The sequence below is a fragment of the Seriola dumerili genome, unplaced genomic scaffold, assembly GCF_002260705.1.
Source record: "Seriola dumerili isolate Sdu_G_001 unplaced genomic scaffold, Sdu_1.0 BDQW01000138.1, whole genome shotgun sequence".
Lineage (NCBI taxonomy): Eukaryota > Metazoa > Chordata > Actinopteri > Carangiformes > Carangidae > Seriola > Seriola dumerili.
This window is the reverse complement of record NW_019174393.1, coordinates 16,247,736-16,274,069: the sequence shown is the minus strand read 5'-3', so window position 1 is coordinate 16,274,069 and position 26,334 is coordinate 16,247,736. Positions and strand designations below refer to the sequence as shown.

General features: G+C 43.2%; 1 protein-coding gene and 1 long non-coding RNA gene across 2 annotated transcripts in view; one reads left to right on the top strand and one right to left on the bottom strand.

Annotated features, from left to right (window-relative positions):
- Nucleotides 1–1,823: 1,823 nt before the first annotated feature.
- arid2 (AT-rich interaction domain 2) overlaps nt 1,824–26,334 on the bottom strand; it is a 32,930-nt gene continuing 8,419 nt past the window's right edge. The window contains exons 4-21 of the mRNA XM_022749745.1: nt 22,278–22,411; nt 17,661–17,879; nt 17,322–17,389; nt 16,209–16,278; nt 15,400–15,650; nt 13,931–14,027; nt 13,587–13,796; nt 13,036–13,200; nt 11,439–11,517; nt 11,105–11,239; nt 10,163–10,383; nt 6,561–9,016; nt 4,395–4,549; nt 3,569–3,707; nt 3,328–3,413; nt 3,043–3,166; nt 2,436–2,527; nt 1,824–2,222 (exon numbers count right to left, since the gene is read on the bottom strand). Of these exons, the coding sequence (XP_022605466.1) occupies nt 2,111–2,222; nt 2,436–2,527; nt 3,043–3,166; nt 3,328–3,413; nt 3,569–3,707; nt 4,395–4,549; nt 6,561–9,016; nt 10,163–10,383; nt 11,105–11,239; nt 11,439–11,517; nt 13,036–13,200; nt 13,587–13,796; nt 13,931–14,027; nt 15,400–15,650; nt 16,209–16,278; nt 17,322–17,389; nt 17,661–17,879; nt 22,278–22,411 (4,813 nt within the window). The 3' untranslated portion in view covers nt 1,824–2,110. The remainder of the gene's footprint in view (nt 2,223–2,435; nt 2,528–3,042; nt 3,167–3,327; nt 3,414–3,568; nt 3,708–4,394; nt 4,550–6,560; nt 9,017–10,162; nt 10,384–11,104; nt 11,240–11,438; nt 11,518–13,035; nt 13,201–13,586; nt 13,797–13,930; nt 14,028–15,399; nt 15,651–16,208; nt 16,279–17,321; nt 17,390–17,660; nt 17,880–22,277; nt 22,412–26,334) is intronic.
- Nucleotides 10,318–15,493, top strand: LOC111225009. The gene is made up of 3 exons (XR_002665257.1): nt 10,318–10,406; nt 12,603–12,635; nt 15,388–15,493. It is a non-coding gene; the product is annotated as an uncharacterized LOC111225009 (long non-coding RNA).

Sequence of the window (26,334 nt, the reverse complement as noted above, 5' to 3'; positions counted from 1 at the left end):
TAGACTAGTTGTTCTCAAAGTGGGGTCCCCAACAAAAAGGGGGATAATTTATTTTCACCATAATTCCATCTTTAAGTAACACAATGACAGAATGTATGACTATTCTGGCTGCAGGTTTCAAAAACCTGGTGTAATAAAACATGTAAAAGCAAAAATCTTATCCGATGGGGGTCTGTGGTCTAATTTGTGTCAGTTTAGGGTTCCTTCATGTGAAAAAGTTTGACAACCACTGGTTTAGACCACTGTGCTCACTTGCTAACTACTTGTTGTGTACTCAACCACAACATGTATTGTTCAAGTATAACAGCCAACTCAATATGCAAATTTATTTTTTTAATCAAATCCTAATTCATGCAGCCTCCGGCAACTGCTGCCCAGGGTACAAATACCCCTGGTTTGGAATCACTGCTCTAAACTGTTAAATGTGATTTGATAAAAAAAAGTCAGGAAAGTCGGACAAATGTGGGGGGAAAAAGGAAGAAACAAGCATAGAACCAAAGCAAAATGTTCAGTGTTTTATTTAAAAACTATAAACAGTCACCAAAGTAAATAAAGCCAATCTCTAACAGACTGTTAGGTCTATGTATAGTCACACATCCTACTGACACCGCAGAAATGAGGATGGTTGGGTCGCCCCGGTCAGATGCTAATACGACAGGCAGTCATAAATGTTACACAACACACGGTAGAGAGGACAGTCTGAGGACGTGAGCCGGAATGTGGCATGGTATTAAGAATGAAAAAATAGTACAATAAAACTCCACACTATATTAAGATAGAAAAAAGTAGTGAAGAAAATATCATACCTGCACGTAAAGCAAAGAACACAGGAGAAAACCTGTATAAAAACTCCATGTATTTAAACCAATTTACAAATACAAAAGAATTTTGGTACGCGCACTGTGCCCGTACAATGACAAAACGCTTACAGTGGATATATGTTACTTGTGTGTGTGCGTGTTGAGGGGAGGGTGTGTGAGGGAAGAGGAAGGAAAGAGATTACCTTCAATATTTTTTTTTCTTCTACAAAATGACATGAGATATATTATTCCATACTCTTTCAGCCAGCAAAATGAGTTCTACAAGGTATTATAATACAAAAAATGTCACAGTTCCACAAAAAACTGTTTTTCCCCCTCCCTAAGCTTTACAGCATCAGTACCTTTGCAGAATTATTTACAGGTTTTTAAGTACATTCATCCACTGCTGAGTATAGAATCACATTAGATACAAGTGACCAGGGATCATAAAAAAGCAAAAAAAAAAAAAACAAAACAAAAAACAAACAAAAAAACATACTACTTTATTCAATCCTACCAAAGTAATGCTTCTATTACTCCACAGAGCAAGTTCTCCAGTGGCTGCATCGGCATGAAAGAGGATCTTCTTTATATATATTCACAACATATTTACAAGATTCTTTTTCATTAATTGTAATGGTATTCATTTCAATAATAAATAAGTGAAAATATATTGACTCAAGTAAGAAAACCAAGCTACCAAGTTTCTAAAGAAAAAAAAAAAAAAAAAAAATTCTCTGCGCCAGTTGCCAGCTGAGTCCCCCTCCAACCAACCCCCGCGGGACACCTACAAGAGCCCAGGCCCCTCCCCGCCGCCCTGCCCACCCGTACTCCTCAGTCGACAGCCGCTCACTCCAACGCACACATCAGTTCACGGGACGAAGAGAGAAAACAAAAATGACAAAAGAACTTAAACAAAATGTGCTCGTGTTTGGGGTTTCGTCGGTGGAGTCCCGTGGGGAAGCAGTCGTAAAGAGCTCCCCCTGGTGGGCAGCTGGTGGAAGACCCCGTGGCAGTTTTTTTTTTTTGTGTGTGTGTGTATGTTTGTGTGTGTGTGTCTGTGTGTGTGTGTGTGTGTGGATGGAGGGGGGTGGGTTTGGAACACAGGTTGGCAAGGAAGGAGGTGAGGGATGAGAGGGGGAGATGGGGGAGTGGCAGGCGCGGCAGAAGGAGGGTCTTCGTTGCGGTGGTCCCCGCCCTCTGCTCCCCCACTGTGGACCCGCTACGGCTCACCGGTGGCTTCGTCCTCTCGTCTCAGGAGAGGGATGGGGGTGGTGGGTGAGGGGGTTGTAGAGGTTGTCCTTTTGGCGTTAAGCCTGGAGCGAGCGCGTCAGTTCATAAAGGCATTTGGCGAGCGTGGTGGAAACCTCCATGTTACTTAGCGCGAGCACAGAGAGGTGCGTCTCATGCCTCTTTACCAACCTGAGAGACAAGGGAGAGAAAAAAAAAGAAAAAAAGATACAACCCTTAAGTTAGAGTCTTCAAGACACGAATATCTTTATTCCAGCACTGAGAGGTGAGCTACACCTGAACACGTTGAAAATGAACAGTTAAGCTTATATTTATTTATTTATTTTTATCGTTCCATCCTGTCACCACTGAACAAAACCACCTGGATGCCAGTGGGATACTTACATGCGACCACAGTCAGAGTGCTTGGCGATGTTCTTTAACGTTAAGGCAGCAGTTAGTCGTATGTGTTTGGTCACTGGTCCCTCTTTCTCATCCTGGGAGAGGGAACAAACAAATATATTCATTGTTTCCAGTTTTATAGAAGACAGTGGTTCAGTAGGTTTTACACTTAAAAGACAAAAACAAGGTCAAACACAAGGACGAGTAAGAAAAACACTGAATTTATTTGTTTCTAATTGTAACAGTTACTTGGCAACAAACTTTCTCCTAAAAGAGACATGCCACTTGTAAATTAGAATTCATGACATAACATAGAAAATGATGGGTGAAGACATTGTTTAATTGCATCTACAGTCTAATGAGCAATTGAAATTTTTTTTTTTTTTTTTTCAAAATTTCCTAAGGCCTGGAAAAGGCCAAACCCCCCCCCCCCCAACATTTCCAGTCAATCCTGACCGGTGCTTGGAAACAGTGGGATTTAAAAGCTTCAGAGCAGCTTAAGTCTACCCTCGGCCGATCAAGAGCTTAAGAAGTCACATAGAAGTGTTTGTGTGAGTTTGAAGGAAATTCGGGGAGAAAAAATGGTCATGGTCAGCCCTGCTCTACTCACAGTGAAGTCCCTGAAGACCAGGTTTCGAGAGCCTCTTCGTAGGGCCATGAGAGCTGCGCTCGGATGATTGACGATTGCTTTCGGTGCTCGCGGTGCCGGAGTACTGCCAGACACTGGCGGAGTCCTTTACAATACATCACACGCACACATTAGTGTCATTTGTCTCAAATACAACCATCAGTAGTTAGTTTTTAGTAGTTTAGTTTCAAGTGTACAAGCAGGTCTAAAGTAGTTTCAGGCATCGACCATGAAGAGAAGTCAAATGAATCACAGAGGGGTACGTACTGGGAAGAAGTCTGATTGGGACTTTGTGCTTGCTGCTCCTCTAATTTGAGTCCAGCCAGCAAAGCCTCTCGAGAACAGTGCTTATCCTGGGAAACAAAGAGTGAGAATAGTTAAGGTAAATTTTGTCTGTGTTACATTGTTGTAATTTCATATTAATGTGGTGATATTGATCCTGTGACTTAAGTGTGATGACAAACAGAGATTCCCTGTGCAGCCAGAGGAGAAGTAGGGGGAGTCTCACCTGTAGATGTGTGATGAAGGACAGTCTCTGCCGTGGAAAAGGTTCACATCCCTCCCACTGACACTGGCCTCCGTACACATCCTTTCCACCATGCTGCGTTGCTGCGTGGTAAAACACCTGAGACGGCGTTTCAAACCACCTGGAGAACAAAACGGGAACGAATCAGCAGAGTCTTTGACAGTGGCTCGACTGAGGGTAATTATCAACTTCCCTCAAGCACATGAGCGCCCAGGCTGTGTCCCTCTCTCTCTCCCTTCTCCTTCTCTATCTCCTTCCTGTCACTCTCCGCAGGTCCCCTCGCCCCCCAGAGCTGTAGAGTCTGCAAACCCCCTACTGCCCCCATGATCCTGTTTAACACCTGCTGCTAAACCTGCTAAAATTTACTATAATTAATAATGATAATTATTAATGTCATTAGCTGTCATTGCTACTTTTATCAGTAGGAGTATTACAGTTGCCATTACATTACTATTGCTGTTACCGCCACTACTATCACCATTATTAATATTGCTATCACTGCATGTTCTCTGTCTCTCTTTCTCTCCTGCTTATACACTCGCTTGTACACTCTCTCTCTCTCTCTATCTCTCCCAACCCAACCGGTCGAGGCAGATGGCCGCCCACCTTGAGTCCAGTTCTGGTTTTTCCTTGCCACTGTCGCCTAGCGCTTGCTCTTGGTGGGAATTGTTGGGTCTCAGTAAATATTATTATAAGTAGGTCTAGACATGCTCTATTTGGAAAGTGCCTTGAGATAACTTATGTTGTGAATTGGCGCTATACGAATAAAAATGGACTTGAATATGAACGCGAGGCGACCGGCGCGTACCGTTTACAGGACTGCCACAGACACTTGAAGTTCTGCCCTGCTTTCCTGCTTTGCTCTGGCGGCGCTGCGGAGGTTTGCTGTGCTGGGAGGTGAGGGTTGTGGTGTCCCGCTGGTGCAGGCTGGGATACAGGGGGCGGGGACGGGGTTACGGTCGGCTGTGGGGAGGAGACATATCATTACAAAAGGCAAATAAATATTAAATCACTACATATCCCTCACAGAGAGTGGTAGTTGGCTTAAAGTAAAAGTTGTAAATAAAAACAGAATATTCACTGAGGGCTTACACAAACTGCATTAGAAGAATGATGTAGATTTTTTTCCTCAATATAGCATTTGTCATTTTTATGATAAGATGGTAAGAAGTTAGAGAGGTCTTGTTGGCTGAGATGTAACCCCGGCCTGTCTTCTGGCAGAAGTTGCTCTCTCAGTTGCTTTACTATAGGAGGTGGGTATCGGTGAGAGCCACATGGTCTTAACTGGTCTCACCTTCTTAACCTCCAACTCACCACACCTGAACCCTTCCAACCAACATGACAGGAAGTGCTGTGCAGCAAGTGTGTATTTGATGATGTTGTGTTTACACAGTAAGTTGTATTTACTCGTTTGTTCTTGCTCTTAGAATTACACTTTTTCGCAGATGTATGATTGACTTTTTAAATATTTCGAAGACCTCTTTGGACTTTTTCCTTTCCTCATGCACCTTGGACGTAGGTGAAGTTTTCAGAAACCTTACTTTGTATCATAAAATGAAAGGGGAAAATAGACTCTTTACATTCAAACAGGCAACTTTCTCTTGGATTTTCCAACCTCACTTTCCTTATAACAGAACTCCTGTTATGTAAGGGACATTATATTGGATCCATAACTCTGTGGAAAGGAATTTTACATGCAGTTGCACATTCACATAACTTTCTGTATGACACACAGGTTATCAACTTTATGATTTACACACAGCCTGTGTCATAACATGCATGTAGTAACAGGCCAGTGCAGCAGACACATAGTCACAGCTTAAAAAAAAAAAAAAAAAAACTATTTCAATTAAATACTCTTCACTTCAACCTGCACACACTGTAATAAATACACTGTGTTTGCCCTCTATCTCCCACACACAGAGCAATCCGAGTAATAACATGACCCAGTCCTAACTGCACAAAATTTGTAAGTTGCTGTCACGCTGAGACTTAAAGACTTAGCCTGTGGCCTGACACTACAATATTACACATCTAGTACATTATGTGCCACTTCAACTCAGTTACATAACGGTTGATTTCAGAATCAAACCCAGAAACCACATTAAAACACAGTCTGCGGCATTTCTGGCCACCAGTGGCAGTGTAGAGTAATGTTTTGATGAGCTGTGTGTGCTCTACAAGCCGGTTCCCAGGCACACGCATGCAACCCATAAACATGGGCTTGACGTAGGCCATGCTGTTTTAGTGTAATGTTTTACCCATGATGCTTATTTAAGTGTCGTGTATAGTATCTCACACATGAAGTGAGTGTAAATGTGAATGCCTCTCTGTAGATGTAACTTGTTCAGTGACACATGAAGAGAGAAGGAGGCACTGAAGTGAGAAAGCAAAGAGCTGCTTCTGCTGGAGAACAAGTCTTAAGTCATAGTATGTTGTATCAAGTTACAGTGAATCCTACTGAGAGTTAAATAATTGCTGTATCTCAGCTAATACCACAGAAACAAGACCACAACTTACAGCTTCAAGATAAATGTATCCAATTAAGGCCACATTTTGATTTAGTAAAGTGTAAAATGTCTAAAATCATAAAAACTGGGTTGTTAAAACATGAGTGAAGACCTCCAGAAGAGACCTTTTGCTTCATGCAGAAAAAAAGTGTTTGGCCATATCATAATGCAAGTTTAAGAAAATAAGAGATAAAAAATGCTTAGCATATGTTTTGCAGTAGGAGATGTTCCCAACATGTCTGCTAGAATGTGAAGGGCACATATAATGTGTTTTGGTGTAAATAAAGCCGTTTGTTTAGGATACCTTTAACCAAAAAGTACATGATAAATTAGATTAGTCACAGACAACATACATGACTTGGTAATGCAAATACTCACCCTAGTGTGTCTGTTACAGACATATTTTGCAATTCATATTTTGTGACAGGCGTGACATCAGGTCACACTACCCTACAGTGACTCACCGTTGAGCCAGCTGCCTCTGTGGGTGAGCAGTTCCTCTGCTGAGTGGCGTTCTCTATTGCTACTTTGGCTACTGTGCTTGGGTCTGTTCCTGCTGGCACTGCCACCATGGTGGCACTGCTGCCGGCGTTGTTGGGGTCACTGATGGTGATGATCCGCACTCCCACTTTATTGGGGATCCCCGAGGATGCTGCCGCTGCGCTGCGGTCCTCGTTCTCAGCCGGCCTCTTGAGGCCTCGAGCCTCGGAGGCCACTCCGTTTGCAGGAGAGGCAGCAAGACTCTGGGAGGTAACAGTAACAGTGGGGGGGAGGGAGGAGTTGGGGAGCAGTTGCTGTCTTAGCACAGCGTGGCCCAGCCCCAAAGGTCCATTTGTTAATTCCGAGGGAAGCCTATTGCCTACTGCCTGGGGTCCGTTGGCCAGGCGCTCAGCCTGCTGGGCTTTGGCAGTGTCCTGCTGTGGGGGGGGAGGACTAGGGAGAGGGGGGTCTGAGCCGTGACTCTTTTCAGAAGGGCCAACTTCCCCGTTCCCCAAGTACTGTTTGGAAGCAATGTGATTTGGAATGTTTTTGTTAAAGTTGCCACCACTGTCACCCCGATCAAAGTCACACACTCCGTTGACTAAAGTCTTTTTAGGGTCGGGGTTGCCCTCCAGAGGGGTGTTCAGGCCGGGGGAGAGGGCCTGCTTCCCATTAGCAGGGTGACTCTCCGTAGCCGGGCCATTGAGTGCCCCCTGGCTGTTCCCTGAGTGGTATGGAGGTAGATTAGACTCCATGCACTTCCGACCATTAAGCAGCTTCGCACCTGCCGCGACATCGCCGTTACTGGCTTTGCCGTTAGAGGAGTCTCCTTCTGCCAAAGACGAGTTCTCCATCACCTCAATCTTCCTCTCGTGGATGTGCAGCCCCGTGGCATCCTTAGCCTCCTCCTCCTTTTGACAAATGATCTTGTCTCCTCTGAGGGGAGCTGGCAGTGGTGGCGGTGGTGGTGGTGGGGCTGCTGGGGTGTGGTGGGGCACGGTTCCAGTAGAGAATGGAGGAGGGGGAACGACCGGAGCCACGGCGCCCTGGCTGACAGCAGCAACAGCAGCAGTAGAGGTGGTGAAGCCAGTGTTGGGGACCACGGTGAATGTGACTTGTCCAGCTGCCGTGGGGCCCTGGATGATGGTAGCTGCCCCCGGACTACTTGTGGAAATGAGTTGACCTGGCAAGAGCTGGACCGTCTGAAGGGCTGGAGCTCCTGCTGCAGGAAGCTGGCCAGGAACAAGCTGGACATTGAGCTGCTGAGGCTGAGTAGAGGGAGTCTGTGTGCTGTAGCCCGCCTGGTAGATGACCTGTGGACTAGGGGCTATCGTGCTGTTGGGAGGGGGCACCTGCGGAGCGGGTAGGATGAGCTTTCCTCCCGGCGTAGAAGGCCCTCGCTTTGGAAGCAGTAGCTGTTTGATCAAGCTGGACTCAGTGGAGGTAGGCTGAGAGGGAGGAGTCTGGGAGATAATTTGGAGCGGTGGCTGTGGTTGATGCTGCTGTTGATGTTGCTGCTGTTGATGCCGTTTCATGGACAGTGCGTGGCTGACAGTTTGATTGGGCTGGACCTGGGTGTTGGAGTGAGAGACAGGAGGCGGGCAGGGACTGGAAGCAGCTCCTGGCTGCCCTGCTATCTGGATAGTTTGGGCACCGGGAATAGCGGAGGGGTTGGCAAGAACAATCTGGTGTATGGCAGGGGTGTAGGCGGGGCTCTGCTGGGGGTTGGGGCTGACTATTACTACACTCTGCGCCTGCTGCTGAGGCTGAGGCTGCTGGTTGGGAGTGGCTATTGTGGCTGCTGGTCCACCTGACTGGTTTGGCGCTGGTTTGGGGGCGATATTCTGAAATGCGACACGTGACCCCTGGGAATTGGGCACACCCGTGATGCTTAGCGCCTGACTACCTCCCACCTGGATGGAAGAGGAGGGTGCCGATGCTGCAGCAACACATTGAGGCTCCACCTGGGGAGCTCCACCCTGAGGCCCAGACAGGGGAGGGATTTGAGGCAAGGGAGGATGGTGGGTGATCGGAGGGCACACACCTTGTACCCTGGCGGTGAGGATGTGGCCCTGTGGTACCTGCTGAAATAGCGTGACTGGCGTCCCCGTGGGGAGCATGGGGGAGTGTTGCTGTTGTTGCTGAGCCGCAGGCAGAGCGGTGGGGTTCTGGGGGCTGTGGTTCTGGGTGGCTGGTGCCGACGTCGGAATCTGGACCACTGGACCAGGTCGGACCTGTTGCTGCACAGCTGCCAGAGGATTTGGTGGTAACTGCAGAGGCACCTGTGGGGGCACCGGGTGACGAGAAACAGTCGGGTGGTTTGCATGGGGAGGTTCCTGTGCAGTCAAGGCCATGGATGGGGCGGCACCTCCGGTGCTGAGGCTGGGGCCTGGGGCCCGGACAAACTGGGGTCCAAGAATGGGATGCCCGGGAGGTAAGCCTGGTAACACAGAGAAAACTGTTCAGGTCTGGTAAGCTACTAAAGCCACCATGGACAACACCAGAATGTTGTCATATTAGATACTTCCTGTTTCTAATGACAGGCTGGGCAGGTTTACTTGTGACAGGTGTCACATGTATTAAATTATTTGTGATTTGTATGAACAACCAAAGCTACTTCCTGTATCAGGCAATTTATTGTGGTAATGTCAATGACTGTACATTATGTGTCAATAGAGCTTTAACTGTAACAGATGGAGCCAAATAACATGGGTAGCAACATCATGTAACAGTCTTCAACATCATGACTGGTCAGGGAGAAAAAACGTCAGGCTATGAAATATAATTAATTAATTATTAATTAATGCCAAGGAGATCGGTTCACATCATTCCCTTAATGAGGCCTAAGCGGGTCACATTTGGTGAGCTTGGTTGACTTTGTTGCTCCATTCAATAAAACCTATAATGATGATGATGTTCATATGATTCTTCAGCAACAACAACAATCCCAACTTCCCCACAAAAAGTTACATATATGGTCCCAGGATGGCCTGTGTCCTGCAGGTTCTTTGACATATGAGAGATGCTGCAAAAAGAAAATATCATTCTCTCATATTCAGAATTATTGCATAACATAATAACACACTGTAGCCAAATGTGCTGTGTTCAGTTTCATGATAAGTGATACAGCTTAGCTGCTTTCCTTTCAATTTCCCCTAGTAAGCTCCTCCAAGTAACTTTTTTTCCTTTGATCATTTTCTCAATATGTTTGCCTTTGTAATTAGTTCAGCCATCTTGGTCCCAGTGGTACACAGCTCTCCTCTCTCTGTAAAACTGCCAGTATCCTTCTCCACAGTATCACTTTTCTCAAGTGCCTTTTCTTTTCTTGCACAGCGCTTCAGCTTCTGACATTTGGCCCCTGTCTGTCTGATTAACTAAATGCATCGTGTGTCAACCATTTCAAAACAGAGCCAGAGGAGAATAACAGTCAGCATCCTGGATGACTAAACAAAACCCGGTGCAGGCAACTTTAATTCATTTACAGTCTCATGTGGAACATTTTAACTTTCTAGCTAAAACTCTTTCTTACACTCCCAAGGAAAAGTAAATGAAAGCCATGAGCATAAGCTTGATTGATTAATTCTACCTGGAGGCGGAGCCTGAGGGTCTCCAGGTGCTTCATGTCGGGCTGCTGGAGGTGGAGGAGCTGCTGCCGGACTTTGCTGCTGTTGCTGCTGAGACTGCTGGTAGTACAGCTGGATGGGCAAGGGGATTGACCTTCGCCTTAGCCCAACCAGAAGGATCTGAACCTGGCCGTTGGCCTTGGGCTCCTCTTGCCGCCGCATCGTGTGGTTGGGGAACACAGTCCTGTGGTGGGGGCGGCAAAACTGGTGAGTTTAAATGCTGAATGCAAAATGTGCTGCGATTTGAGTTGCACATTTACTATTAATGTTCAACATGTTTTAACAAAATACAGCTACTTGAAAATTTATCCTGTAGCATGCAGGGTGATTTATTTTTAAAAGTGCATTTGCTACAGATACTTCTGTCATGATACAGCCTCATTTGACTCATCTATCTACGAGTCTGTCTTTGCATAATATGAACAGATTTTAAGTGGGAAGAAAATCATATTGCAATTATTTTGACAGATGTGATTGTGATATGTCACATTTGAGTGGGAATGGTAATTTTTGCATTTAATTGTGACTGAATTTTTATAATTTGTATGTTGTAATACATTTTACCTTACTGGATATTGTGCTTGGCCATATTGCGATTTCGACAATATTGCGATTAATTGTTCAGCCCTAAAAAGAAGTTTACCAAGAATCTATAGAACTGAAACTGCTTTCGTTTTACATTTACTGGTATCTGACTCGAGGATCATTGTCAAAACTCAACACAGCTATGCTTTGTTAAAGCTGCTCTACCAAGGTAAACAGCAGCAACTGCTGTGTAGCAAACTGAGAAAACAGAACTCCAGTTGGTTAGTAGTAATATATACTTTGGTCAGGGCACAGAGATTATCAGCTGTCTGTGCTGGTGGAACATAAACGCATCAGACAGAGGAGGAGAGGGGACTGACCGGAGACATTTAAGGAACCCGGTGGAGTTCAAGATGTTGCTTCGTCCCATTTTACTGCACGTGGCAAGGTACTCAGAGTACATCTCTGATCGAGACACAGAGCCCTCAGGGTTTGTCTCAAAGTGTGCGTTTAGCCTGTTGGAGAAGCATAAAGTGAATTATTATTAGTTATTGAGCAAGAAAAAAAGTGAGCAGAAAAGATGTTGAAATGAAATACAGACACAGCGGAGGATGGCTACAAGGGGAATCCTGAATCTCTTCTCCCACAAAGACATTTAAACTGGTTCTTCAGTTACATTGTCACTATAGATGTCTATAGGTTAATAAATCTTACCACTGCAGTGTAAATTTCTCCCCATCTAGTTCAACAATACCAGGTGGTGGTTGAGTGGATTGAACTGGGACCCTTGTTACTGAGGAGACAAAAAGAAAAGAAACATTTAAGTTAAAAAAAAAACAAACAAAAACAAAGTGAAGTCTCCTTGTATGATCGAGTTAATGCTGACAGACAAAGCAAAAGAAAGACCTGCTCTATTGATTGAATGAATGTCTAGTCTGTGGTGCTCCCCTGGCTGTCCACTAGATGTCACAACACTAATAATTTTGCATTAGTGGCCACTGACAACACTGGGGTGAACACTTCCAAGGTTAGGTGGGCTTATGGCCCACCAGCGGTTACCTGTTAATTCACACACATTTTTTTTTTTTTTTTTTTTTTAAAAACACACCTGTTACAGGTACAGGAAACACAAAACACCTCAAACACCTGAAAACCCAACAGGTGTGAATTCTCTTGGTGGTCTCACCATCAGCTCCCAAAAAAGTGTTCACAGCTAACACGGTTTTTATTCTACTAAAACTTTTTCATCTTTATTTTCTGCTTTAAAATGCTTTTTTTCCCCCCATCACTGCAAATTCGTGTTTCATCACAAACAGAGCAGAAACTTGTGTATTATTGAGCGATGCAACTGGTAATGGAAAAACCTGTTACTCCAAGCAAATTACTTGCAGCAGCAAAATAAAAGGATGTAAATATTATATATTCAGCACGGGGCACCAAACAGAACGGGCCTGTAAACAGCAGGACGCAGCGCAGCCATGTTGGAATATTGTGCGGCTCAGCAACAGGTGAGTTTGTCGGTCGTGAGTGAATCATTGTGAACTGGCAAGTGATTCTGTATTTGTTACCTAAACATTATTTACTGTTAAACAAGGAGCTTCGTCTCCTCCGGCACAAAATACACAGACACACAGTCAAATACAGACCCTGTGCGTTGCATTGATTTGTGTCAGAACAGGAGAAATTTGTGTTTGGTTTCTGTTGGGTTGGACGAGGTGAAGCTGCTCTGTGGTATTTACAGTAGAGGTTGTTTAAAGCTCCAACACATAGTTGATGGCAGGTGGGATTTCGCTGTTACCTTCACTCTGAATATCGTGATTCACAGATTTCCACAGCATGTTGCCTTATTTACATTGCCTTTTTTTATTTTGTTTACAGTCCTGCCACCTGAGAGCTACCATGAAAACAAAGGTATGTAAATGCTTTATTTAAATTTAAAAATTCCAGTGGATCTTAATAGTTTAAATCTAAAGCTGTGTTTACTGCCTATACCTGAGTTAAATGCTGACACATGAAAATCCCTCGATAATACTAAAATTGAGCTTTGATAAATCAGCGAGCAAAAACTCAGCACCTGAACATTTCAATCGGTCTGCTCTTCATCTGACTGTAACTTCACTCTACTCAAAACAAACCTCTTCTTATTTGCCTGGCAGGGAGCTGCAGGTATACACCCTTGTTAAGGCAGAACAAAAAAAAAAAAAAAAAAAAAAAAAAAAAAAAAATCAGGTTCAGGTTTCACACAGGCTCCCTCCAGCAGCGTCACAGATTGTGTCTGACTGACAGATGGAGGAGATGTACGGACACTCACCAGCTGCTGGTGCTCCCTGCACGGCTGCAGGTACCTGCTCGACCAGCTGTGGTCGAACCTCGGCTGCCTGGTCAGCGTTGGCCTGATGCTCAATCAACCGCACCGCTGTTAGGGCGTCAGGTCCAAATGTGTGAAGGTCAACCGATACTAATCGCACTAAAAGGTCTAACCAGAGAGAGAGAGAGAGAGAGAGAGGAAGAAGAAAAAGATACAAGGATCAGCACCTAGTTCAAACACACAGAACCACTTCAGCCATTTAGCAGAGAATCCAAACCAGAGGAAACAATCATTAAAGATTTCAAGGATGAAGGAAATACACTGTCATCAGAGCCAGTAACTCATGAATGGAAAGACTAGCGTGACTGAACTTGGCAGACAGACAAGTTACCAAAACTCAACTAAGACCATGTGACATCAGATTTCAAGCTCTGGATTCACTTAAGAAGAATGAACTGGAATGGATCAAACATTTTTTTTTAAAAAGACAAGCCAAGTAAATTTCCATGATTTCTTTTCTTTTTTTTTCTTTTTTTTTTTTTAAACTCTCATACCTATGCTGTGGTCTACGGAGGCGATCTTGCTGCAGGGAATCTCTCCGAGCTGGGCCAGCAGGTACAGCACCTCCAAGGAGGCCATGAGGAGCATGAGGTCGGGCAGGGTGAGGAGCATCATTACCTCCCTGTACGAGTCCTGGTCCACGTACTCACAGATTAGCACACCATTGTCCTCCGCCTTACTGAGGTTGCCCAGGATCTCCATGGCTGAGGACAAACACAAAGACACACGGACACATTTATTGCAAGATGCTTCATATACCATCATGACATTCACAGTGAAGAGGGAAAACTTAATAAAAAAGGAGTTTGTCACCACAATGAGCCACCGGAGCACTCACCTCTCATTTTGAGAAACCGGTCCCTGGACATCAAGCATTTGGTGATGGTGTGAAAGATCAGATGAGTCGTCCGAAAGTCAACGGGATCCAGCTGGAGCTACAAGTCAGACGAGCATTATTTATGGATTCCACCATCCAGCAAGTCAGCTGGCAAGAACCTCAACGTTCATTATAAATACTTTACAGAGTGGACGGACTGCCCTCCTCAGCACTGAGATTATAGGCTCTGAATAACAAACACACTGTACCATAACAAAGCTCGACTTGTTACTATATTCAAGAACAGCAGGTTGAGGTCTGTCTACTTACTGATGATTTGTGTTGTTGGTCACAACATATAAGCTACCAAAAAGTGCTCTAATAGGATTTATATTATTTACATTAATACATGAGACAAGGCTTTGCAGGATCATATCTGTAGAATGCTTAAAGTGCCCTAAACCCAACCATCCAATTAATCACATCAAAGGCTTCACTGATTGTATCAGGGACTCTATGCATAGAGTTCCTAAAAATAGACGCAGCCTCATTAACATGCGTACCAATAAATGTTATACTGAAGTTTCACCAACATTCTTCATTTCTAAATCTAAAACTTTATTCAAGCGGTTGAGTTCAGTGTCTGTAACTGTTGGAAAATATGATTATTCACCTTGGTTGAATTAATATGTGAAAAATAATCTAAAAAACAGACTGTAAGTGGCACAGCATCTAACAGCCGCAGTCCTCATTTCTCAGGAAACAGTATCTACAGCTACAGATGATTGAGTTTCTAAACATACCACATGTCTGACCCAAATAAACCCAGCAGATCTATCTGTTTCTGAGCAGTAACTCATCACTTAACAAGTAATTGATTTTGCTGGTTAATTAGCTAATTAATCAAGCTAATGTTAGCTCCACATTCTGGTTGAAAAGTGTTTTTTTTTAGTTTTTTTTTTTTTATGTGTCACAGTGGTAATACTAGTCCACCTATTTTTATTAAGCATAAACTGTAACCCCACAAATCACTGTGCTATAGTTTGTTAATGACAAGCTCCTTGTCCTCATCACACATGCTAATAATTGCAATTAAACACTCCCAAACTCTTGGAACTCAGCCTAATGTACATCACGTCAACCCCTGGAGAAATCCAAACCTTGGAAAAAAAAACCTGCTGTGCCTAGTTACTGTTGCTATGCTGTGACTGAACAATATGCTAAATAGGGGAGGGACTTAGCCAATAATGGATTAAATCTGTTCAGACCACGTCAATGAAGAATGTAATACAGTTTTACAACACTGATCTCATACATGGACAGTTTAACGTGTCACAGTAACCTACATCTGGATACAAACCTACCTCAGGCTGCTCACTGATACTACATTACTGAACTGACCCAAATCCATGACATCAGTTTTTAAGTCACTGACCAACAGTTGTATGTCTCTGTTCAAATTCAAAACAAATGCCCAGAACCAGACCCACCTCGGCAGCCACGTTGCCCAACGTGTCCAGTCCGAGCTGTCGGAGTGAGATGAGGTTACAGTGGGCACAGAGCAAAAGGAAGCGCAGGCACGTTCGGTTGGCCGCCAGCAGCTTGACGTTGGCCTCCTCGAAGGAGAGGTTTCGCAGGATAACGGCAATCTGCAGCACCCGCTGGGCCTCCATGTCACTGATACCGAGGTTCCGTGGCGGGTGGAAGAGGCTCTGCCAGCGCTCCTCACACGACGTACCATCTGCAGAGAGGAGGGGAGGAACGGTTTAGAGCTCCACGCCAGAGGAGAGTGTGAGCAGATATTATTCAACAGGTTACAAAAGCTTTAACTTTCAGGATCACATTAAACCTAATAATTGTGTTTCTAAAATATACTGTGTCATTGAAGTTCCTGAGCTTCCTGTGCCAGAAGTTGTGTTTCTTTTGTGTTGTCATGTATATTGTAAAAGTACGTGTAGCAGGTGTTAACATTTCTCCGAATGGTGCATCAATCATTTATTTAATCCACCTTTGTTTTATTCTGTGATCTTCACTTTCATTTATTGTTAAAAACTGTTTTGTAAATGAAATGTGAAATGCTCAGTCGGAACTTCTGGTTCCAGAAGAAAGACAACAAAACACATCACACTTCTCACTCACAGGTATTAAACCAGGAAAACTGAAAAAGAAATCACAGTAAACAACGTCTGCACACTTGAGCATGTCACAGCCCGTTAGGTGTCAATAAATTCACCATGGGAGCATACAGGAGTGTACCCTTATATTGTTTTCTGTGGTCTCTACCACAGAGCGTGTTTACCTTGTGCTGGGCTGCCCTTGTCCCAGATCAGCTCCCTGACTTCAGCGTCCTCCACCACCTCTTTCCAGAACTGCAGAAACACAGAGGCTGTTAGCCGGGCATTTAAAGTCATACTTATAAAACGTCTACAGCCAAATTAGGCAACTTTAAATTAGACAAACGTACGTTGACAGACCTGATTAACTCATCAACTTCAAGTTACTGCTGGCTGACAACCAAACAAAACCCATAACACTGAGGTTAGTGGGGCAATCAGCTCACTGCCAGGTAAGCACTTTTATCATATAACCTTAACATGGCAGAAGTGTCAATATCATAAATGGTGCTACAACTAAAAATCATTTAAATCGCTGAATAATCTGCTGATTATTTTCAGACACTATATGGACCAAATCGAAAAAGTAGTGAAAATGCTTGCTACATTTTTCCAGAACCTAATTTGACATAGAGAAATTGCTTGTTTTGTCCAGACAACAGTCCAGAAACTAAAGATATTCAATTTGCTATCATGGAAGACCTCTGCAGCAAGATTGTGTAAATCAAAGTTGTTGATGTCTAAGTTTCTGTCGATTGATGAATTGACCAACTGTTTCAGCTCTTATCTTCCTTGGAACTTTAAGCACTTTTTTTCCATAATCACGACATCCACATTTTTAATAACATAACCCCCATTAAAGCCGTTTGCATTAGATACAAAATGTCCTTGAGCTACAGGCACCAGCTCTCACAGAGTGTGACCTCTAACTTCAGGACAAACAGCCAAGAGACCCGAGCCATGACCGAGGATAAAACAATAACGCAATGTAGTTTTTATATTGCATTAATATCATGAATTGACTTTCATGCACGCAGGTTACATGGACTGAACTCAAAGTGAAATCAGTGTAAAACCGCCTTAAGAGAAAACTGCTCTGAGGTTCCTCTGTGAGGAGCAACCATCAGATTTTCTGCCAAACTTCACACTGTAAAAAGCGAAAAGCTCTGTGGCTTCTTAGAGAGAGCAGTGTTTCATTTCTATCTGTAACGATCAAATGAGAAATAAACGGCTTGCAGAACACATTAACAAAAAAAAAAAAAAAAAGGAAAAAGAAAAGAAAAAAAAAAGACCTTTACCCTGACAAAGTCCCGGGACGTTTTCTCCTTCCAGTCTGTCCCGAATACCCCGGAGAAGCTGCCTAGCGCTACAGAGGCACAGAGGGAGGGTTAGAGTTACTACTTGCATCTATTCTATTGTTCATCAATTCCCTGTTATATAAGTACATAGAACCTAAACAAAAAAAAAACAAAACAACTTTAATTCACTTTGCACATAGTGAATTTAGCAGTTTTACCAATATTCACACTGACTAAATGTACAGAATCAACTTTTTAAAGTTTATATCATAAAGTTTCTTTGTCGGCTGTTCAACATTAGAACTAAAGAGCACAATCTGACTGAGGTTGGAAACGTACAGTCGTCGAAGACGCCGGCGTGGGCCAGCAGCAACGTGACCAGTTTGGGGTCCTTGTCCAGCTGCATGGCGTGCTTGCTCTCGTTGGAAAGCAGAGTGCAAACGTTAACAGCGAAGTCCACTTCGTTGGGTAGGCCCGAGAGGAGAGACAGCACCAGTTTATTGTAGTCACACGGTGGAACGAAATCCGTAGACAGTCCATAGCTTTGGCGGAGATAGTCTGGAGAGAAAAAAAAAACAAAAACAAAAACAAAATATCTCAGGGTTACTAAATATATTCCACAATAAAATGCATTTAAATGAGTGAGCGAGGTGAGTGAAATGTCACACACCCACTTAAACATTTTTCATTTGTTGCCAAAACAGGGCTAAACAGTGTGCAGTGCAGCTCATACAAACGCAAGTTTGGTTATGTAAAAAATTTCAATATATTTTAATATTAATGTAGAAGCCTTCAACAAATGTCTCGAAAGGGGAAAAATAAATCAGCACTTTTGAACTTAAAGCTAGGAAAAGAAGCATCACAACAACACAGGCGGGGGAGATACTGCGTCTCCGAGGAGCCACACACAAGAAATAAAGCAGGACAAGACAGACGTAGAAGAGTTAGTAGTTTGCAACATGTGAATTAGCCACAGAGCTGCAGAAAGAGTGAAAAGCCCAGTTCCTTCACCGTTCTACTGCTGCCTCTTCACACCTTCAGCCACTTACACTCAGTTTTATGTTTCCTTTATCTGTGTTTGGGCCTTTAAGCCGTTCAGTGAAAGCTGCCTTTGGTTCAGTGTAGCTTGATGAGCTGTGCCTCGTCTGGTTGAGGAACTTTTAATTGTGTTTGTCTCGGACTCAGTCAACCTCCATGATTGGCTTTTTATAATTAAAGATGTCTAATCCAAAATACTAAAGAGGGCTGTGCAGAGGGAAGAATTATGATTTGGATGTTATTATTCAGCAGCACTAAGTGACAGATGATCCAGTCTGGGAAAGTGCAAAGACTCCAGATTCCTCACTGCGCTATGGTGTGATTTTCTGCTATCAATCATTTTGTGTGCATAGGTGTCATTTTTCTATACAGTGGATATTTCAATTCGGTGCAGGATTTTTGTCGACTGCTGCCTCTGGAAACCAATCATACAGCAGAGAGGAGTCCTGGTGAGTGGATTTGATTTCCATGCTGAAAAGGTTTGTGCAGGCAAATGTAATTCAGCCGAGCTGCTATTATAGCAGCGACAGCTCCATTCAAAACCTGCCAGTCTGTGCTCATCCTCCAACACCTGCAGCGACACAGAGCTGCAGAGGACAGGTGTACGACATGCCACATGACACACACACGAATTTATGAGCAGAGTGACTTAGAAGTTCATCCCAGGTGTACAAGCAAAACATAACAACAGGGCACACCACAGCTCAGTGTAATATTTCCAGAGCAATGGTCAAATACCTAACCATCACTGAGCCAACACAGAACAATATCAACCTGTCCGTCCCGCTGTGATATGGTCACATTTAAATTCAGAGCCTGGGGGACACAGAGTTCATCTTAAAGGGTCTGAAATAGGACTAGACCAATAAACAGATTCAAATATACTGTCATCAGTTTCAGTATCAGTGGGGATGAATAAATAAGAAATTGCAGGACAGAAATGCCAAGGTGGTTTTGAGGCGGGGCTGAATGATATACAAAAAAAAAAAAAATTATTTTGGCAGATTTCAGTTGGAATGGTCATTTCTGTGTTTCATTTTCACTGAAGAAAATAATTACAAAAATGATGATGTGATTTTTGTTGGGGCTTGTACCAAGAAGCCACGGACTAAGTTCACCACTGTTTGTCGTGTGTCTGTTTCCACCAGGGACACGTTTTGGAGTCAATCAGCTCAGCAGGCAGCGGGCTAAATGTGAGAGAGAAGAGCCTGAGGGAAGAACTGAAGGGCTGGAGGCTCTAATCTAAACTCAGGTGGAGGGAAAACCAACAAGTGCTTCCTCCTTCCCTTCATCAATAACCTCTGTCAGGGCAGTCAATTACCTCCAAGAGAAGCTCAGCAGTCAGCTCTATAACACTGTGAGGCTAATGGACAAGCCACATTCAGTAATGATATACGTGTGAGAGAGAGAGAGAGAGAGAGAGAGAGAGAGTGTGTGTGTGTGTGTGTGTGTGTGTGAGAGCAGGGGTCGGACAGAACAGACAAGAGGTCGGCCTTGGCCGGCTGCACAAAAAACATTTAGTTTGAAATATGATGTGGTTACTCAGAGGTTGCTCTTTCATCGTGAAAGCAGCAGCATGTTTGGGTTTAAGAAAATATTCACCAGCGCTGAGGTGTGTGTAGGCAACTTCCAAGAAAAGAAAAAAAAAAAAAAAAGGAACTGACAGTTACTGCATTCTTCTTAGCCTTGGTTCAAAAACAGCAGCGATGAGCAAGGTGAGAACTGAATTAAATGATTCGCTGTGTTATAAAAGTGAAGCATGTTAAATACAATGAGCAGACTGATGGAGATGGAGGAGTCAAACAGCAGAGGGCTCAGTAGTGGGAGGGGGGACCTCTCTCAGGTTTCACAGGTGAAAGTAAAAGACAAAACGGACACAGTCATTTCTTCTCGTCACTACGCTCTGCAACAAATTCTTTCTTGGTGTGAAAAGCAGGCGTTACTATGCAGAGTTAATCAAACGGCTTGACGAGGTGGTATGGATGTTCAGAAGCCAGTGTTACAGCTCAAGACTACCTGCGTCATGCCGGTGTGAATACAAAATCACCATGGAGATTGTGTGCCAAAAACACCAGGTGAAAAAAATAGCCAAGGACGTTTAGAAAACTAGCAGAACAGAACAACCTGACCGAAAGGTTAAAAAAAAAAAAAGAAAAAGAAAAAAAGAAAAAAAGAAAAACACACTCACTACTGAGATTAGATTTCACATTAGATTTCTCTGTTTGGTGTTGATGCAGTTGTCATGTTATCAGCCTGCCTTTAACCGGTTACAAAAATAGTTTGACATTTTGGGAAATCTGCTTATTTGCTTTCTTGCTCAGAGTTAGATGAGGAAATTGATGCCACTCTCATGTCTGTGTAAATATGTAGCTGGAGCTGGCACTCTCTTCACTTTGCTCTGTCCAAAGGTAAAAAAAATAAATAAATAAAAAATTTGCCTAGAACCTTTTAAGCTCACTGATTAACAAATCTCCAGAGTTTAGAAACAACAATGTGCTGGTCTCTTTCTTGGCCAGAAGCAGTAACTTCCTAAAATCTCCTGCTCTCAGCCAAGAAAGTATGGGACAAAAAAAACCCCACATAAAATGGCAAATATTGATTGTCACACTGTTTGTTTTTTGTACAGATTAAAAACACACGAAATAGGGTGTGTTAATGAATGGGTTGTTGGAGATGCTGGGAGGTGGATTTTGTTTGTTTGATACTAGAGCCAAGTTATCTGTTTCCTCCCTTTTGCATGTAATATATGTGTAACTAGGGGTGGGGCGATGTGGCCAGAAAATCATTTGAATCTCAAAAGACGATCTCAATCACAATCTGAATCCTATTGCTGCTCTGGATTTATTGTGAAAGTCCAGACTGGAAGTTGTGATTTGTATCTTTCCACCGCTTTGATGCTTCTTTTGAATGTTCGTCCGCTCGCTGCTTTTTCTTCACCTACAATTCTGTTAACAAATTGTGTCACAACCAATTTGACTTTTTGCTTAGTTCATGTGGAGTATTTGTTTGTTTGGACAGCGCTGTTATTTATTTATGAAGTACAATATGCAAATGTTTTGATTTGAAAGCTCCGGCTTGTCCTGCTTCGCATTTCTTGCTGTTGCTAGCTGCAGTTAGCAGACTAGCTGTTTAACAGGTAACGATGGTCTGATTACTAGTGATTTAAATTTTTAAATTAAACCTCTAAATATAGCACCTGGATCATATCGCCCTTGATAGAAGATCGTCAGATCGCCCACTCCCATGTGTAACGTACTTGAACCATGTGCCAGCTGCAGTGAGGTTTCAAAATATTGGCTGATAAATCGTTATCAGATCTTTTCAAAACATCAAACATTGAAATCAGCATCAGCCTTAAAAATGCTGTATCTTTCGGGCTCTAACATGCAGCCTGCTTGACTACAGCACATGAAAATCTGACGTGTTTTCACAACACAGCACAGTGAATTTCCCAACAGCTGAAATTAAAAGTGCAAAAACACTTTTAAGCCGAACCTCTGGAGCTTGTAAAACTATTGGAGACATTGAAGCTAACTGGACATTCATCATAATTTGCAATCGGCGTTATTTTCTTCCTCGTCATGTCCTCGTGAAATAAATTCTAACACATAGAAAAACCTTGAAACAAACAGCTATTGTTGAGGCACATTTCTATGCATATGTTTGACCTGTGGGTCGACCACTTTCCCATGCATCTCACACACAGCTCTGATGAAGTGATGCTTTGCTGAAATCACATCTTGACCAAGAGACAGAGAGGCAGAATGAAGTCCGGAGAGAAACTGAGTGAGTCAGAAAACAAGAAGCAGAGACTGAGTCCATGAACCTGATACAGACGTGACCCAGACACAAATGGAAGGGTGAACTAGGTGAAGAGAGTGAGGGCTACTGAATACGAAGCGTGTTGTCTCTGCCTACCTGATACAATGTGTTGCTGGTAGTTATAAGAGTTGGGAATTGCACCGATTGGAAGAGAGGCTTTGGGATTCCCCGGCTGCGCTTCTTCATCATCCTCGCCGAAGTGGTGGACTTTCTCATACTTCTCCAAGTATCTGCGGGGGAAGAAGAAGAAGAAAGAAAAAAAAAAAAACAACAACGATGAGCTAAGGGTTGCTTGGTGTGAATTTTGCAGTGGATTTGTGCAAGACTTGAGTGACTGATAATGATTTGTTTCTTTAACGTGATCAAGCACATTCTCCACTGAGCACAGATGCCGTGAGGCCGAGGCAGCATTCTCTCTCTGTGATACTGTGTACTAACTAACCAACCGCTCACAGTCTCAACAGAGCAAACCAACAGCTAACAAATGTCCCCCGTTAACAGTTTACAGATAGACCCCACTGTCTTTTTCTTTTATGAAACGGAAAACATTAAATTACTGCAGGATGGTCGTATTTAAGAAAGGGAAGAGCTAACGTAACTCATATCTAAAAGGATTTACAATACATCCAAAATCTTAATAACCCAAAGACAAAGAATACAGGTTTGACATTCTGCTTTTCTTAGTCTTGAGCTCCAAATCAAGCTGCTACTCTCACGTTTTGTAGCGTAATCATCAAACTAAGGTTGAATCTTGTGCCTTTAAACAAACAAACTGTTGTTGTTGTAGTGTTAGGCAAATGCCCTTTTATTAGGAGTAAATTAATACAATAAAAGAAATAATTCATGACAAATGATGAAAATGCCGTTAAGAGTACTGGTAGCTCAGTGTTTAAGACATGTAACATGCATTTCTAACAGACCCGGAGCAACTCACTCATCACTCCCCCTCTCTTACCTGCATTTTGTCTCCTGACTTTCATACGACCAAATAAAAGCAATGACGCCATAAAAAGGTAATTAAAGCTAATTTCAAGGATACTATATAGAAACATTTATGATTTTTACAAAGCTGCAAGTGTAATACAACAATATTTGTTTGCTCCCAGATTTGGAGGGAAGCCCCTGAGCTGCTGTTGATGCCACAGAGAGAGAGAGAGAGAAAGAGAGAGAGAGAAAGAGAGAGAAGAAGATAGAGATAGAGAGAGAGAGATAGAGAGAGAGAGAGGATCCTCTAACAGGAGTCAGAGCTTTCAGAGATTTCTAAAAGGGTGAAATCCACCCCCCTTCCTGTAGCATGTTGTATCACAAAGATGTTGCACCTGTACATATTGTCAAGTTGACAGTGTGCAGAAACGGCTAAGCTCACTCTGCAATTCAAATATGACAATGGACCAGGACACTCATCTGACTGTCTCTCAATGTGTACTCACATTACAAGTCAAACATCCTCCAACGCTTACGACTCACAAAAAGCACAAACATTAATTCGTGGAATGAGAGGCCAACATTTCCGAGGTAAAACAGGCTGATAAACTAAAAAGAATGACATTTAAAAAGATTCAACTGAGACTCAGTCAGACTTGAAATTATACACAAATGAACAACTGAGTATAAAAGCAGGAGTAGTAAGAGTTACCACGGCTGAGCAGACAAACTGTCACACACACCAAGTTTAATTCAAGATAAAATATGAATCTACTCAGGAATTCAGCGTACACAATTTAAGGTAAACACAAGAAACTTGTGCTACAGAAAAAAAGTGGAATTCTACAATGAAATGTGATAGCTGCCGGCCTGAGCTTTCAACTAGCACTGCTGGTTTACAAGTTGTTTTCTGGTTTGAGTCAGCGATGAACGCTGTCACCTGTCGTGCTTTCAAAGCCTCAGAAAGAGTTAAGTCAAGGAACTGAGGCTAAAAATGAGCACTGTGCATCATGAGACAGGCACGTGTGATGACTGTCAGTGCAGCATGAAGTAATATTAGTCAGTAATATGATAATGTGAGATGTCAGAAAACAACTACAAACTATAACTGCCCTCACTTTAAAAATTAGGTAGATTTGCATGTATTTTCATATATTTCAAAAAAAATTTCCCAAACTTTTACCTGCTGAAAATCTAAGTAGTTAGTACATTAATTATTCTTTATAGCAACATGTTTCAGACGATGAGATTCCCAAAAATGGATTGAACTATTGTTGATTTTAGCTGACCAGGGAAGTGGGAAGAGGTTTGGTCAGTTCAAATTACTTTTCATATAAATACTTAGATGTGGTTATTTGAAAAACACCACTTCTCCTCTGAACAGTGCAACAGCTGAAAGTAGGAATAAGTGCAACACCAACAGCGGCCTTCCAACATGAAGCGAGCACGTCATCTTCAACTGTAACCCTCACATTTTTGAGAAGTTTGCACTCAATTTGGGGGAGAAATATTCTCCATCAACATGCAGCCACCGAGCCTGGCCTTCTTTGATTTGATATAACACCTAATAATGATGCGGGGAAATCTGCCAGACAAACAAAAACACACACACTCACGCAGCAAAATACCTCAGCAGTGAAAGTGTGGTGAACCCTGCCTGTGTGGCCGTGAGTCACCGAGCAAGCGGCTGTTTCTGAATGAGGCCCCGTTTGTTCATCGTGGCCAAGGTAATCCCCCGTCCGCTGGCTGCCGGGTGACACACTGGACTATAAATACACTCAGCCTTCATTTGTAGAGGGAGAGAGAGAGAGAGGAGTGCGCGCATGTGAGCGAGAGAGAGAGAGAGAGCGGGAGAGATAGGCCGCGGTCCCGACTGCAGCGTCATCAACCGCTGTCTGGGCACGAGCAAGAAAAAAAAAAAAAAAAAAAAGCAGCCCCGTGGGTGAAAGACGGGTGGGGCAGTGGAGGGGGGGGGGGTGACTGCAGCTGCTCATGTCTGCACTTCCCCTTTTTCATACATGCATGATAAGAGGAACATCAATCCCTTCCTACTTGACTTGCATGCGACAACCAACCAGCAGAAAGCACCGGGCTTTCATCATCTTACGACAACCGTTAAGGGAAATGTGTGTGTGTACTGCCTCTAGCATTGAGATGTTTTCCCTCCAAAATACTACGAGTGCAAAGGGTGGGAAACTAGCGAGGCATGAGACCTGATGGATAGACACACAGTTGCAAACAGCCGCTGTCATTAGTATTGTGTTATTTACGGTCATCTGGATCACACCAGCATAGATACTTCTGGCTTCAATTACTCTCAGCTGCCTGGCTGCCCAAATGCCCTCGATGTGTCAGTGTGTGGGAGTCGATTGCCCCCTGCTGGACGTGGCCCTCAGACATGCAAACACACCCACAGCCGCTCTCTGGACAGAAATGTTTGCTGGGATTTAATGAAGCCGGCTGTCCAACACAGGCTGAGGGTGGTTTGCTTTGTCAATAATCGCAGGGACGTTTACTGATGCCGACTCCCAGCCAATTGAGAAAATACTGTTGGAAAAGTTGGATCATTTGCAGCACAGACCATTTGTTGTCCAATAGCAAACTTTGAGTGACGATGACGGACTTAAAACAATGCAATAAAATGATAAATGATTACAATACTGACTGCTTGCTCTAATGGTATTCCAGTGACTTCTGCTTGTAAGTAACAGCAAAGTGCAGAGTGTTTTACCTATGTGACCAATCTGTATGCAGTTGGAAAGGTCAAAATATTAACCTTTTACTAATACACATGAAAGCTTTTATCTCTGAAACATCTATCTCCGTTATCAACCTGGTCAAATCAGGATGGTTGGGAGCATTTCATGGCTACAAACCAGGCTTTTTGCAACAGAAGAATTCTCTCACGGGTGCAAGTTCCCTTCAGAAAACAGCCAAAACAGGTGATGCTTGTCAAGGAAGAGCGCTCACTTTTAGAGGAAAAAAGAAAGAAGAAGCTGTACATCTTTTTGGACATTAATGGTAATTGTGTTTCACTGAAAAACATGCTTTCCTTTGACTAAAGTTGGAATTTGTATGATTGCTTTTCAGTGTGGTGGTGCATCATCATTTTGGAAATATTCCTAATGACCACTCAAGCACATTCTATCTTGGACTTTGTATTTTGTGTTATTGAATCCTGGGGAAAAAAAAACAGCTGTTATTTTTTTCTGTGAGTGTGAATTTGCTT